Raw genomic sequence first — 14,108 nt, 5'->3', positions numbered from 1 at the left:
CAAGAGCGGTGGTGATATGTGCCCACACGGCTCCTCATCAGGCGACTGACATTTGATAGTTCGATCCTAGTGTTTAATGGATATTACAGAATAATATACTCCCCGTATTTCAGGCTGTATGTCTACCACAGGCGACCGCAGGATATCGTGTGTCATATTTTCCAGTGATATATGTGTAGGCTATTCAATAATATTTCCATATATCAGCGTTCACTTCTCATGCATCATTTGACGTGTCCTGCCCGGATGTGCCTGCGGTTTCTCCAGAGAGTGCCAGATTGACGGTGTTTACTCGGCTTTCTACTGTAAAACACGTTATGCATCTGCTCTGTTCTACAGTCAGAATGTCTCTGTTGGCTGAAATCACTGAGATGGCGAGTGGTTCCCAGGGAAAAGCAATTTCACGGGGCTGTAGAGGTGTGTGTGTGTGTGTGTGTGTGTGTAGGGGGGGGGGGGGTTAGTGCCACCAAACCTATAGGGAATATCATTTATGCATCTAAATATAAACACGGCTAACCGTAGAAGACGGATTGGTTATGGAATAGCATTCAGATAGGCAGTATCCGTTTCCAGTGATGGACCGTGGCTTATTGTGTTACGGGCTGAAAGGGATCCCTCTCCGGCTCGAAGACGTAAAAAGCCTGGATCAATAGAGCGGCTGGTCGCTGCTGTCCACGGTGCTGAAAGCAACAGTCCATGCGGAGTAAATCAAACCGAGACAGAATCTGTAATGACTTTGCTAAGGCAACAATCAGATGTGTGAATGATAATAGCTTTGAGATGAGATGTCCGTGGTTGGTCAAGGGATGTCATATTGGATTATTATTATTATTATTTAAAAATTTTTTTTTTTTATCCATAATTGTTGCAACAGATACATTATTTTTCTTATTCATAATCATGTTACATCACTGTCTCAGTTCTAAGTCATGTAGTGAATAACTGTGTGCAAAAACACCTGTTTACTACAGGTTGCGTAATACCCATCAAGACAATCTGAAGCCTAATCAATCAGTTATTGATGAATATCTTTATTTTCTATCCAGGATATGAGAGCATGAGATGAGATAAGAGATATTTCTCAGGAGTGCAGGAGGGGAATGACAAACCCACCTCATTACGTTTCCTTTTTTTCTCATTATTTTCCAATAATCTTCGATGTTTTTATTTGTTTACCATTCTCTGCCTGGGGCAGCATATCCATTGGAAAATTAAATGCATTACAAACATGCTCAAACATGCCCCTCACCCCCCCACCCCCTCACCCCCCCCCCCCCCCTCTCTCTCTCTCTTTCTCTCATACCATCTCCCATCTCTCTCATGCCAACTCCCTCTCATTCTCATTCTCTCCCTCCTCATCTTACCCACTCACCGTTTTTCACTCTCTCTCTCTCTCTCTCTCTCTCTCTCTCGTCTGTAGGAAGTCTGATGTAGATGCTGAGCCTGAGGAGAGCCCAGGGAGCAGTAGTAGCAGTAGTAGCAATAGCAGCAGCAGCGAGGCAGTCAATGCCCTCGCCCTCGCCCCTGCCTCTGCCTCAGCCCCCCCTCAGGCCTCTGCAGGAGAGAAAGCAGAGAGAGGAGACAGCTCCTGCTCTGACTCAGACGACCCTGTAGACTCCAGCGAGGAGGAGGAGGAGGAGGAGGAGGAAGAAGACCCTGCCATGTTCTCAAACTTCCTGAGCGGGGCCAACCCGCTCAGCTCCGTCTCCTCTGCTGTCAACAAGTTTGGCCTGTTCGGGGACGATGGGGACGGGGATCAGAAACAGAAAGCAGCTGCCCAGCAGGCGGCTAAGGTGCCAGGGGGACAGCAGCCAGGGTCAGGCCCTGGGAAAGCCTCACAGCAGCCTCAGGGACCTCAGAAACAAGGCCAGGGACCTCCTAAGCAGGGCCAGGGGCCCCCTAAGCAGGGAGGGTCCCAGCTGCTAGGTAACGGCCAGGCTGGTGCACCAGTCAAGCCCAGCGGGCAGCAAGCTCCTTTTAAGGCTGCACCGCAGTCACAAGGACAGCCGAAAGCTGGACCACAACAAACTCCTCCCAAGGGTGGACCACAGCAGCAAGGTTCACCTAAGGTTGGATCTCAACAGCAAGGTTCACCCAAGGTTGGAACTCAACAACAAATTCATCCTTCTAAGGGCGGACCCCAACAGCAACCTCCTAAGGAACCACAACAGCAAGGATCCCCTAAGACTGGACCACAACAGCAAGGGTCCCCTAAGACTGGACCACAACAGCAAGGGTCCCCTAAGGTTGGACCACGACAGCAAGGTTCGCCTAAGGTTGGAGCACAACAGCAGGGTTCCTCCAGGACTACACCACAGCAGCAGACTTCTGGCAAACCTGGGCCTCAGCAGCAAGGCCCCAAAGGACCCGGAGCTGGCCCAGCTGGGCAAGCCCAGGCAGGGGCTCCATCACAAGGGGCCAACAAAGCCGGGCCCCAGTCGCAAGCTGGATCTACTACCACCGGGGCGAATTCCCTCTGTCCGGTGTGCAACACTACGGAACTCAATGTGCATACCAAGGAACCGCCAAACTATAACACCTGTACACAGTGTAGGACCACGGTCTGCAGCTTGTGCGGCTTCAGTCCTCCAGACTCAGGCGTAAGTAGAGAACACTTCCATTCATTCCATTTCAAACATGAACTTATCTAGGTCGCACACCAACTTATAAACACATTATAAACTCTTTGTAAAGGCAACCTTAAATGGGCAATCTGGGATTCAAACAACAACAAAGCTGTCTCCCCCGCCAGTTGTTTTTTTTTATAAACAGCTGAGGGATGGGGCTGGAGAAATGTAACCACTCTCAAATATATAGACGGCGCATTGGATGCAAGGCCTGATCATCCATGAGATCAAGTGTTTGTTTACCATTACATTGTTTCCACACAATGGAGTAAAACTTATATTTTGGGTTTTGATGGGGTAAGACTTCTTCAATAATCAATGTCTATATATCATTAATTTAAATGTCTAAACATTTACAGCACAGTGTGTGCAAATCCCAGATTTCCCCTTGAATGTAGCTTGTTACCACAGTTGTTAAGTAACAGTGTTGATAACAGTGTGATCTTTATTTTTGACCTTGTTCAACCTTGCTGCTTTCGAATTAGTATGTCTTTAAAACAAAACACATTCACTATAATAGTGGCCTCTTTGGTCTATTTCATACAGTGGATAATTGGACATGCTTTGGCCATAGCAAGGAGTGGAATTTGATTAGGCCGTATATTGACTCCTAGTTACCATTTAGCATCCTGCTTAAAGAGAGTAATCTTATTTAGTGACAGTTTATTCAGCATGAAGCATTGCTCACTAACAAGCGCATGCAGAATAGGAGAGTAGTGTGCTACACTACATTTTAAAAGGTAATATAAGGTGATAAAGTTATGATGCTTCTGGTGCTAAACTACAACATTTATTATTGTTCAACAACTTTATATTGTTGACACAGTTAAGAAAATAGTTTTAAAGGGATAGTTCACCAAAATCGTTATTTCTAAATCTATCACATACTATACATGTTGTCTGTTGACCAGTAGTAACACCATCTGCGAAGTGCCTGTCATTCCATTTTTGTCACAGCAGCCTAGAGTGTTAGCATAGCTTCAGCTAGCAGTTTAACATGGATTATCAATTTAGCATAGCATGCATCTCATGTTGTTTTACAACTCAACAACTCATGTTGTTTTAAAATAGATAATATTGTAGAGCTGTCTCTGTTCTGAAGCCATATATATCTTTTTTTGGAAGCGTGAAATTATTATTTTTGCCTTTTTCTGATACATTTTGATATCTTACAACAACCTAAATTCGCGAAAATATAATAACATTGATGCGATATTCTATTTTTTATATTCTAACAATATGATTGGATTCAGGCTTGCAATGCATACAATACTGTTGGGCTAGATTTTATTTAATATGTTAACTGTAGCATTCTAAAACTGATATTGCTAATACAGGGCAAGGAGTGGCTATGTCTGACCTGCCAAATGCAGCGAGCTGTTGGAGGAAAGCAGAGCCCTGGACCCCACAAGATGAAGCCCCAGCCTTCACCCAACAAAGTGTCTGCACCCCAAAAAAAGGAGACCCCAACACCAGGCTCCACACAGAGAAAACCTTCTGCGCAAGATGCACAGCCACCCAAGGCTGAGGCTAAACCATCAGAGACCCAGAAACAGGCCAGCCCAGTGCCTGCTCAGAAAACACCACAGGAGAACAGGAGAACATCAGGGCCTCAGAAACCACCAGACCAGACCAGCCAACCTGGACGTAAGCAGAGTAATGCCGCTCCATCCACACAGCAGGAGTCAGGAGGCTTCTTTGGCTTTGGGGGTCCTAAACCTCAGCCTTCCCCCTCAAAGCCTGCAGAGTCAGTGGGTGGAAAGATGTTTGGCTTTGGTTCCTCCATCTTCAGCTCTGCATCCACTTTGATCACCTCAGGTGTTCAGGACCAGCCCCGCACCACACCGCCTGCTTCCCCCAAGGTGTCTGCATCGGCCCAGGCCTCTCCCAAGATGGCCCCTGCAAAGGAGACCAAACCACCTGCTGCTCAAAAAGCAGAGGAGAAGAAACCAGAACAACCTCAGCAGGCCAAGGCCACCCCATCAGTACAGGCCAAAGTGGACAAACCCCCAACAGAGCCTCCAAAGACAGCAGCATCCTCTCAACCAGCTCCTAAAGCAGGACAGTCCACCTGTCCACTCTGCAAGGTGGAACTCAACATGGGATCCAAGGACCCTCCCAACTACAACACCTGTACAGACTGCAAGAACACTGTCTGCAACCTCTGTGGATTCAACCCCATGCCAAATGTTACTGAGGTAAGACATCACTGTCTGTTTTGATGAATGTTTAAAGAAACAAAAATCAAATATCAATATGTCACTGCTGACCTGCACTTCATATCCCAAATAACTTATTATCTTCTGTCTCTTTACACGATAGGTCCCCTGCACTCTGGGCACTAATGCTACAGAGTGTAAATTAGTGGCCATCATTTTACCATAAGCAATTAGATATTGTAAGTTAATGCTGATCGCTCTTTAATTTGTTATGCATGCTCTGGCATTTATAGAGAAATAGTCTAATGGGCCACATATTACACCGGGAACTGATTTTAGATCAGTGATTTGTGGCTTACAGTACCACTGCCTTTCAGACTCACTCAGGTATACCTAATCTGGCAGAAAGTGCAATGGTTGTAAACCAAGCTATTTTTAGTATGTTATGACCTCAGTTGTAATATTATGCTTGAGAGGTTGTCTGTCGTGATGTCACATTTCTCTCATGGGAACTGGTGCAGAGCTTCACTGTTGACAGAGTCGAAGACTAAATGCTGTGGAATAATAATCTTTTATACAATGGGTTGATCAGAACAAGCATTGCGATTGGCCAAAAGGCATTTGAAGCCGTGTTTTATTGCTTGATAAAATAACAGCTATGACATGTTTTATCTGTGTACCATACATTTCACTAATATTACTGGGCAAACACTTGAATTACGAAGAGTTGTTTATCAGTTGTTACCTTAATATACCAGAACTATACTCACTGAACACTTTATTAGGAACACTGTACTAATGCTGGGTGGGGCTCTCAAAACAGCCTCAAGTCTTCGTGGCATTGATTCCACAAGATGTTGGAAACATTCCTGAGAGATTCTGGTCCATGATGACATGATTGCATCACGCAATTCCTGCAGATTTTTCAGGTACACTTTCAAGCTGTGAATCTCCCGTTCTACCACATCCCAAAGGTGTTCTATTGGATTCAGATCCGGTGACTGGGAAGGCCACTGAAGAACACTGAACTTGTCCTGTTCATGAAACCAGTTTGAGATGACTTTTGCTTTGTGATATGGTGCATTATCATGCTGGAAGTAGCCATTAGAAGATGGGTAAATTGTGGCCATGAAGGGATGCACATGGTCAGCAACAATACTCAAATAGGCCGTGGCATTCAAGCGATGATTGATTGGTATTAACGGACCCAAACTGTGCCAAGAAAACTTTAAAAGAAGAAAAACAATTACCCACACCATTACACCACCTCCATTAATAAAGTGTTCCCTGAGTGTATATTTCTGAGTACAGGGCAGAAACCACCACAATCTATCACAAACTAAATTCTTATTCCTAATTCTTAATTAAAACATTTAATTGGGTGGTGCTCTAAACATTTAATTAACTGCCAAATACACAGAAGACGATCCTTTGTGACAACAGTGCTCGCCCATAACCTCAGAAATCCTGGCTGATTGCATGTGTAATCATGAACGCTATGCTTGAATGCCTGCCTATGACTGCATCCAATCTATCCTGCTGTGGAATGTGATTCAGCCTACAGGAATGATCTAAGTTAGTTAGATATCCAATGCACTATCCATGTAGCTGGAGCAGTGAGAGAGAGAGAGAGAGAGAGAGAGAGAGAGAGAGAGAGAGAGAGAGAGAGAGAGAGAGAGAGAGAGAGAGAGAGAGAGAGAGAGAGAGAACATGCACGACAGAGAGAGAGAAAGAGGGAGAGAGAGAGAGAGAGAGAGAGAGAGAGAGAGAGAGAGAACATGCACGACAGAGAGAGAGAAAGAGGGAGAGAGAGAGAGAGAGAGAGAGCACGCAACAGAGAGAGAGAGAGAGAGAGAGAGAGAGAGCACGCAACAGAGAGAGAGAGAGAGAGAGAGAGAGAGAGAGAGAGAGAGAGAGAGAGAGAGAGAGCACGCAACAGAGAGAGAGAGAGATAGAGTATCTGAGAACTGCTGTTGATGTGTTGATCCCCAGGACACACTGCCCTCTCAGGGGGATGATCTGGTAGGGAACACCATGTTGGGTGGTGCTCTAAACGGACTTCTAGGTTATCTCCTGCACAAAAGGACTTGACACTTGACTCTGTAATTCAATGCACGCTGTTTGTAGGGTAGCTTGGCAAGGACAGTCCAAGGCTACATGATCTCATGTGATGCAGCTGTACACTAATGATGGCCCTAAACTAGTAGTACACAGAGGTTGGGAACAAGAGCTCTCTGACGCTCTATAGTAGTGTAAGGGTGATTTCATACCGCTGTTATAAAGACTGAGATGATTTAAGTCATTGATCTTTCAGCCTTTGCCACACCATAGAGGGCTGCTGGTTGTAGTGTAACCCCCTGCCTTTGAAAACCTTAAATCCTTCTTAGCTGGGGAGATGGTTTTGAGGCAGAATTGCATTAGTGTACAGTATGTAGATATGTGATTCCCTCCCTTTTACAGAGAGGTCTAGCACCAATACAGGAGGCAATGGAAAGAGGAGTAAAACTGTCCCACTAGGTTTACTAATGGGCTTAAACCTAATACCCAACATTATGTGTTTCCCACAGGAGGGGTGTATAACCATCAAAAAACCAGATAAACAGATTGCAATGCACTCCAGAATATATCAAAGCCCATGCATGTTTTGAGACGTGATGGTCCCTTGGCCATTTATGGGCCATTTGAACTCTTCTGAGTGCAGTGAGTGAGCTATTAAGACCACATAATTCAATGTGATGTCAATGCTCAGCCCTTCTTCAAGTTAGAGTGTGTGTCCCATAATTGCAAAGCTATAATGGAAACAATTAATAATGTTTGCTTTGAATACAGTATATTACACTATTAGACCTTTTTTTTTTGTTTTTTTGCAAAGTTGGTACAATGATTGTACAATGGTCGGTTGAGAAGCGGTAAACCCAACTAGACACAAATACAGTCACTTGATGTCCATTTAAAACCATCACACTCTTCATACCACAGACTCGTTTTGCTTTGTCTCATTTACATCTGGTGGCAAATATAATGTAGCTTGAGTCCAACATCAAATATTTAGAACCAAGTCATAATAACAGCTGCAAAATACAATGAATGTTTACACTGCTCTGTGTAAGGGTAGAAAAGAACACTCTTCTGCTTACTAGTGATATTGAGCATAATGTCCACCTCTAGGCGAACCTCGAGGTGATACATTTATAATAAAAAGGAAAGCCACACTATGTTATTACCATCAAACCATACCATCAAATAATGGGCCACAAACAAAAAGGTAAACAATGGTGCAAATGCATTTTTTAATGCAAATTATGCAGAGTACTTGATATGATCTGTTGCGCTCAAGGAATGTCAATGAAAGCAGCAACACTGTTTGTGAGAAAATGATTTGTAGCATTGAATCATGTCCTCAAAGCATCTACAACCTTAACAGTGGAGACATACACTAACCAAACACTTTATTAGGACCACCTGTACACGTTCTCATGGTGGAGGTGGTGTAATGGTGTGGGGAATGTTTTCTTGGCAAACTTTGGGCTCGTTAATACCAATCAATCATCGCTTGAATGCCATGGCCTATTTGAGTATTGTTGCTGACCATGTGCATCTCTTCATGGCCACAATTTACCCATCTTCTAATGGCTACTTCCAGCATGATAACACACCATGTTACAAAGCAAAAGTCGTCTCAAACTGGTTTCATGAACATGACAATGAGTTCAGTGTTCTTCATTGGCCTTCCCAGTCACCGGATCTGAATCCAATAGAACACCTTTGGGATGTGGTAGAATGGGAGATTCACAGCTTGATAGTGCACCTGAAAAATCTGCAGGAATTGCGTGATGCAATCGTGTCATCATGGACCAGAATCTCAAAGGAATGTTTCCAACATCTTGCAAAGGGAGGCCCTACCCAGTATTAATATAGTGTTCTTAATCAATTGCTCAGTGAGTGTAAGTCCTTATGGTGTTGGTTAAAATACTATGAGACACTACTCTTCTCTAAATTAAGGTATTAAGAAGTAATATTCAACATAATCAGGCTGTACATACTGTATTTCATTATTTGAACTTACTGGAAATATGACAGACTGTGACTTTTGAAGTGTTGATTAAATTTGAATTACAGTAATTATGGCTACCTAAAACATGTAGGGTAATATAATTGGTATTAACTCTTTCTTTTTGTTTCAGGGAAAAGAGTGGCTTTGTCTGAACTGTCAGATGCAAAGGACTGTTGGAGGAATGGAACCCCCAGGACCCCCCATTATGAAACCACAACCCTCACCTCACAAAGTTGCCACATCCACTGGACCACAAAAGAAGGAGACCCCAACACCAGGATCCCCTCAAAGAAAACCATCTATTCCAGCTGCACAGCTATCCAAGTCTGAGGCTCCTAAACCATCAGAGACCCAGAAACAGGCCAGCCCAGCGCCTCCTCAGAAAACACCACAGGAGAACAGGAGAACATCAGGGCCTCAGAAGCCACCAGACCAGACCAGCCAACCTGGACGTAAGCAGAGTAATGCCGCTCCATCCACACAGCAGGAGTCAGGAGGATTCTTTGGCTTTGGGGGTCCTAAACCTCAGCCTTCCCCCTCAAAACCTGCAGAGTCAGTAGGTGGAAAGATGTTTGGGTTCGGTTCCTCCATCTTCAGCTCTGCATCCACTTTGATCACCTCAGGTGTTCAGGACCAGCCCCGCACCACACCACCTGCATCCCCCAAGGTGTCTGCATCGGCCCAGGCCTCTCCCAAGATGGCCCCTGCAAAGGAGACCAAACCACCTGCTACTCAGAAAGCAGAGGAGAAGAAACCAGAGCAACCCCAGCAGGCCAAGGTCCCCCCATCAGTACCGGCCAAAGTGGACAAACCCCCATCAGAGCCTCCAAAGACAGCAGCATCCTCCCAACCAGCTCCTAAAGCAGGCCAGTCTACCTGTCCACTCTGCAAGGTGGAACTCAACATGGGATCCAAGGACCCTCCCAATTACAACACCTGTACAGACTGCAAGAACACTGTCTGCAACCTCTGTGGATTCAACCCCATGCCTCATGTCACAGAGGTAAGAACACAATAATATGACTTGTGTTGCAGAAAGTAAACCTCACTGTGATGTCAGTATTAAGATAAGGCTCCCTTTCTCAGATTGATACGTTCATAGAGTTAACACATATCTGTAAGGATCCGAAGGAAAAAAAACAAAACATGAGTAAATGTACAAAAACTGAGAAATCTGTATTTTATTGAACATGATTCAACTGTATTTTCACAGAGAAGTGTTTCACTTTTGTCATTAAGTTTCACTCTTTATTGTTATTGTGTAACATTTCATTGACTGTACATTTTAAGAAACATGGCATAGTCAGCTCAAAGTATAGTTTCTGTGTCTTTTTCATTTCAGGATTCTTGTATTTGAAAGCAGATTATTATGGATAAGAGATGGTGGTGAAAGTTCATACAGTATGATTCAAATACTTATCTGGTCTTTGCAGTATGCAAGTACGTGTTATACTTAAAACTGCAGATAATGTTGAGTTCAGAGCAGCAGGAATCCTGTGAGTCTACAGTGTCAGTTAATTACAGTGTACTGGAGGATTTGTGTCTCAGAGAGCAAAGAAACATGTCTAAAAGATGACATGGTGGCAGAAATATTTGCTTTAGCTGCTTTTCATCGGGTTGAGTAAGAGCTGCATTATGAAAAGAGCCAAATCTATATCGTCTTCTTACACTATTAAATGGTTCCAGGTGAAGGAATGGCTGTGCCTGAATTGCCAGATGCAAAGAGCTGGAGGAATGGACCACTCAGGACCCCCCATGATGAAACCACAGCTCTCTCCCAACAAAGTTCCCACACCTCCTGGACCCCAAAAGAAGGAGACCCCAACACCCGGCTCGCCCCAGAGAAAACCATCTATGCCAGCTGCAGAGCCATTCAAGTCTGCGGCTACTAAACCATCAGAGACCCAGAAACAGGCCAGCCCAGTGCCTGCTCAGAAAACACCACAGGAGAACAGGAGAACATCAGGGCCTCAGAAACCACCAGACCAGACCAGCCAACCTGGACGTAAGCAGAGTAATGCCGCTCCATCCACACAGCCGGAGTCAGGAGGCTTCTTTGGCTTTGGGGGTCCTAAACCTCAGCCTTCCCCCTCAAAACCTGCAGAGTCAGTGGGTGGAAAGATGTTTGGCTTTGGTTCCTCCATCTTCAGCTCTGCATCCACTTTGATCACCTCAGGTGTTCAGGACCAGCCCCGCACCACACCACCTGCTTCCCCCAAGGTGTCTGCATCGGCCCAGGCCTCTCCCAAAATGGCCCCTGCAAAGGAGACCAAACCACCTGCTGCTCAAAAAGCAGAGGAAAAGAAACCAGAACAACCCCAGCAGGCCAAGGTCCCCCCATCAGTACAGGCCAAAGTGGACAAACCCCCAACAGAGCCTCCAAAGACAGCAGCATCCTCTCAACCAGCTCCTAAAGCAGGCCAGTCCACCTGTCCACTCTGCAAGGTGGAACTCAACATGGGATCCAAGGACCCTCCTAACTACAACACCTGTACAGACTGCAAGAACACTGTCTGCAACCTCTGTGGATTTAACCCCATGCCTCATGTCAAAGAGGTAAGAACACACAAAATGACTTTTATTGCAGAAAGTAAGCCTTACCAATGTTTGTACTAATTTAATTCTGTCTTTTTTGCTTGAGATATTCATAAAGCTAATATCTGAAACCATATGTAGGTTGGACATTTTAATTATTCCCAAATGGAATTTGTGGTTCTTAGATTCTTAATGGCATTTTTGTTTGAAGCAAAACATTTTTCTGTGCAGGAAATAACCTTTAGCGATCAAATTGATGAATTTTCTATTCTATTCTATCTTATCGAAAAAAGAAAAACAATCAGGAAATGTTCATCAGCTGATTAGAAAATATGTATGATATTGATAATGACTGAGCTGTATTGTCATAAAAGAAGTGTTTAGCCTGTGTAAGTAAGTTTGAACCATTCATTATATTTCAACATTTCACTGACTATCATGCTTTTTGTTTTAGGAAAAGAAAAAATGAATCAGTTCATACACTGAGACCTAATTAACATTTCGGTCTTTTTCATTTCACAACTATTTTGGTTCGATTCAGATCACATAGTCTTAATTAGTTATTTATTAATAATTGTTCGGATTAATATAGTGTTTTTCAAGACCCTCAAAGTGGTTTACATAGAATTGGGGGAACTCCCTTCATCCACAACCAAGGTGTACTTTAGCACATACAGTACTGTATATCAACAATAGGATACTTAGAAGTGAAGAGTTATGATGAAAGATCATATTCAGATACTTATCTGCTTTTCAGCCTGCATTGTACAGTATGTGTTAACCCTAATATTGCAGGTAATGTTGAAGTTCAGAAGAGCAGGAATTGTGTGAGTCGACAGTATCAGTTAATGACAGTGTACTGGAGGATTTGTGTTTATGAGAGCAAAGGGAAATGTTTGATGATATCATGGCGGCAGAAATATTCGCTTTATCTGCTTTTCATCAAGATGATTAAGAGTAGCATAAGGAATTGAGTAAAATCGATATAGTCTTATTACACTGTTAAATGGTTCCAGGTGAAGGAGTGGCTGTGCCTGAACTGCCAGATGCAGAGAGCTCTTGGAGGACAGGAACCCCCAGGACCCCCCATGATGAAACCCCAACCCTCTCCCAACAAAGTTGCTACACCTGCTGCACCCCAAAAGAAGGAGACCCCAACACCTGGCTCCCCTCAGAGAAAACCATCTATTCCAGCTGCACAGCCAGCCAAGTCTGAGGCTACGAAACCATCAGAGACCCAGAAACAGGCCAGCCCAGCGCCTGCTCAGAAAACACCACAGGAGAACAGGAGAGCATCAGGGCCTCAGAAACCACCAGACCAGACCAGCCAACCTGGACGTAAGCTGAGTAATGCCACTCCATCCACACAGCAGGAGTCAGGAGGCTTCTTTGGCTTTGGGGGTCCTAAACCTCAGCCTTCCCCCTCAACGCCTGCGGAGTCAGTGGGTGGAAAGATGTTTGGCTTTGGTTCCTCCATCTTCAGCTCTGCATCCACTTTGATCACCTCTGCAGTTCAGGACGAGCCCCGTACCACACCACCTGCTTCCCCCAAGGTGTCTGCATCAGCCCATGCTTCTCCCAAGATGGCCCCTGCAAAGGAGACCAAACCACCTGCTGCTCAGAAAGCAGAGGAGAAGAAACCAGAACAACCCCAGCAGGCCAAGGTCCCCCCATCAGCGCAGGCCAAAGTGGACAAACCCCCAACAGAGCCTCCAAAGACAGCAGCATCCTCCCAATCAGCTCCTAAAGCAGGCCAGTCCACCTGTCCACTCTGCAAGGTGGAACTCAACATGGGATCCAAGGACCCTCCCAACTACAACACATGTACAGACTGTAAGAACACTGTCTGTAACCTCTGTGGATTTAACCCCATGCCTCATGTCACAGAGGTAAGAACACAATAATACGACTTTTTAATGCAGAAAAAGGCATCACTGTTACGTTTTTGTTTATGTACACATGGCTATTTTTTACCGCTTGAAATATTCAAAGAGCTTTTATATGCAAACATCTGAAGAATGGAATTCATAATTATTCCAAAATTTGAATGTTCGGCTGTCAGATTCTCAATTTTAAAGGGGCAATCTGGGATTCCAACAACAACAGAGCGGTCTCTCCAACACTTTTTTGGAAAACAGCTGAAAGATGGTGCTTGATAAATGTAACTTCTCTCAATTTCATAAAAGGAGCTATGGATGCAAAAACTGACCATCCATGAGATCAAAACGATAGATAACCATGTGTTGAAGCTATACAGGGTTTGTTTACAATTACATTGTTTACAAACAACAGAGTAAAACAAGCTTGTATTCTTACAGAATTATTAGTTATATATCATGAATTGTAAAATGAAAAAGAAATGATGTACCAATCCCAGATTGGCCATTTAACCAACATATGTTTCTGTACAGGAGAGAACCGCCAAGGATCCAATTGCTGATCTTTAATTTTGCATTCTATCTAATCTGAAAAAGAGCAACAATCAGTAAAGTTATTTTGAGCTGATCAGAAATATGCACAGTATGTTGTTGATAATGATTTACTTCTGTTGTTACATAAAAGTATTTTGCCTTTTTTCATATCAACTGTTCATAATATTTTAATCTATCAGGATTTTTTTTAAGAAATGAAAACAAAGCACAGCAGAGGCTCAAATTAATCTAAACCTGTTGTCTTTTTTATTTCAGAATGTGTTTATTTAGATTCAGATCAATGATGGTCTTGAATAATGAT

The 14,108-nt window shown here is 43.9% G+C and overlaps 1 protein-coding gene across 1 annotated transcript in view; it reads left to right on the top strand.

The window, feature by feature from the left end:
- The window catches only part of pclob (piccolo presynaptic cytomatrix protein b), a gene marked incomplete at both ends in the record, with an annotated part of 77,138 nt that overhangs the window by 4,278 nt on the left and 58,752 nt on the right, over window positions 1-14,108 (top strand). The window contains 2 exons of the mRNA XM_083665719.1: window positions 1,622-2,600; window positions 12,392-13,264. Coding sequence (XP_083521845.1) covers window positions 1,622-2,600; window positions 12,392-13,264 — 1,852 coding nt within the window. The remainder of the gene's footprint in view (window positions 1-1,621; window positions 2,601-12,391; window positions 13,265-14,108) is intronic.

The sequence above is a fragment of the Argentina silus genome (assembly GCF_951799395.1).
Source record: "Argentina silus genome assembly, chromosome: 3".
Lineage (NCBI taxonomy): Eukaryota > Metazoa > Chordata > Actinopteri > Argentiniformes > Argentinidae > Argentina > Argentina silus.
Note: the sequence above shows the minus strand (reverse complement) of the source record. Positions and strands in the feature narration are given on the sequence as shown.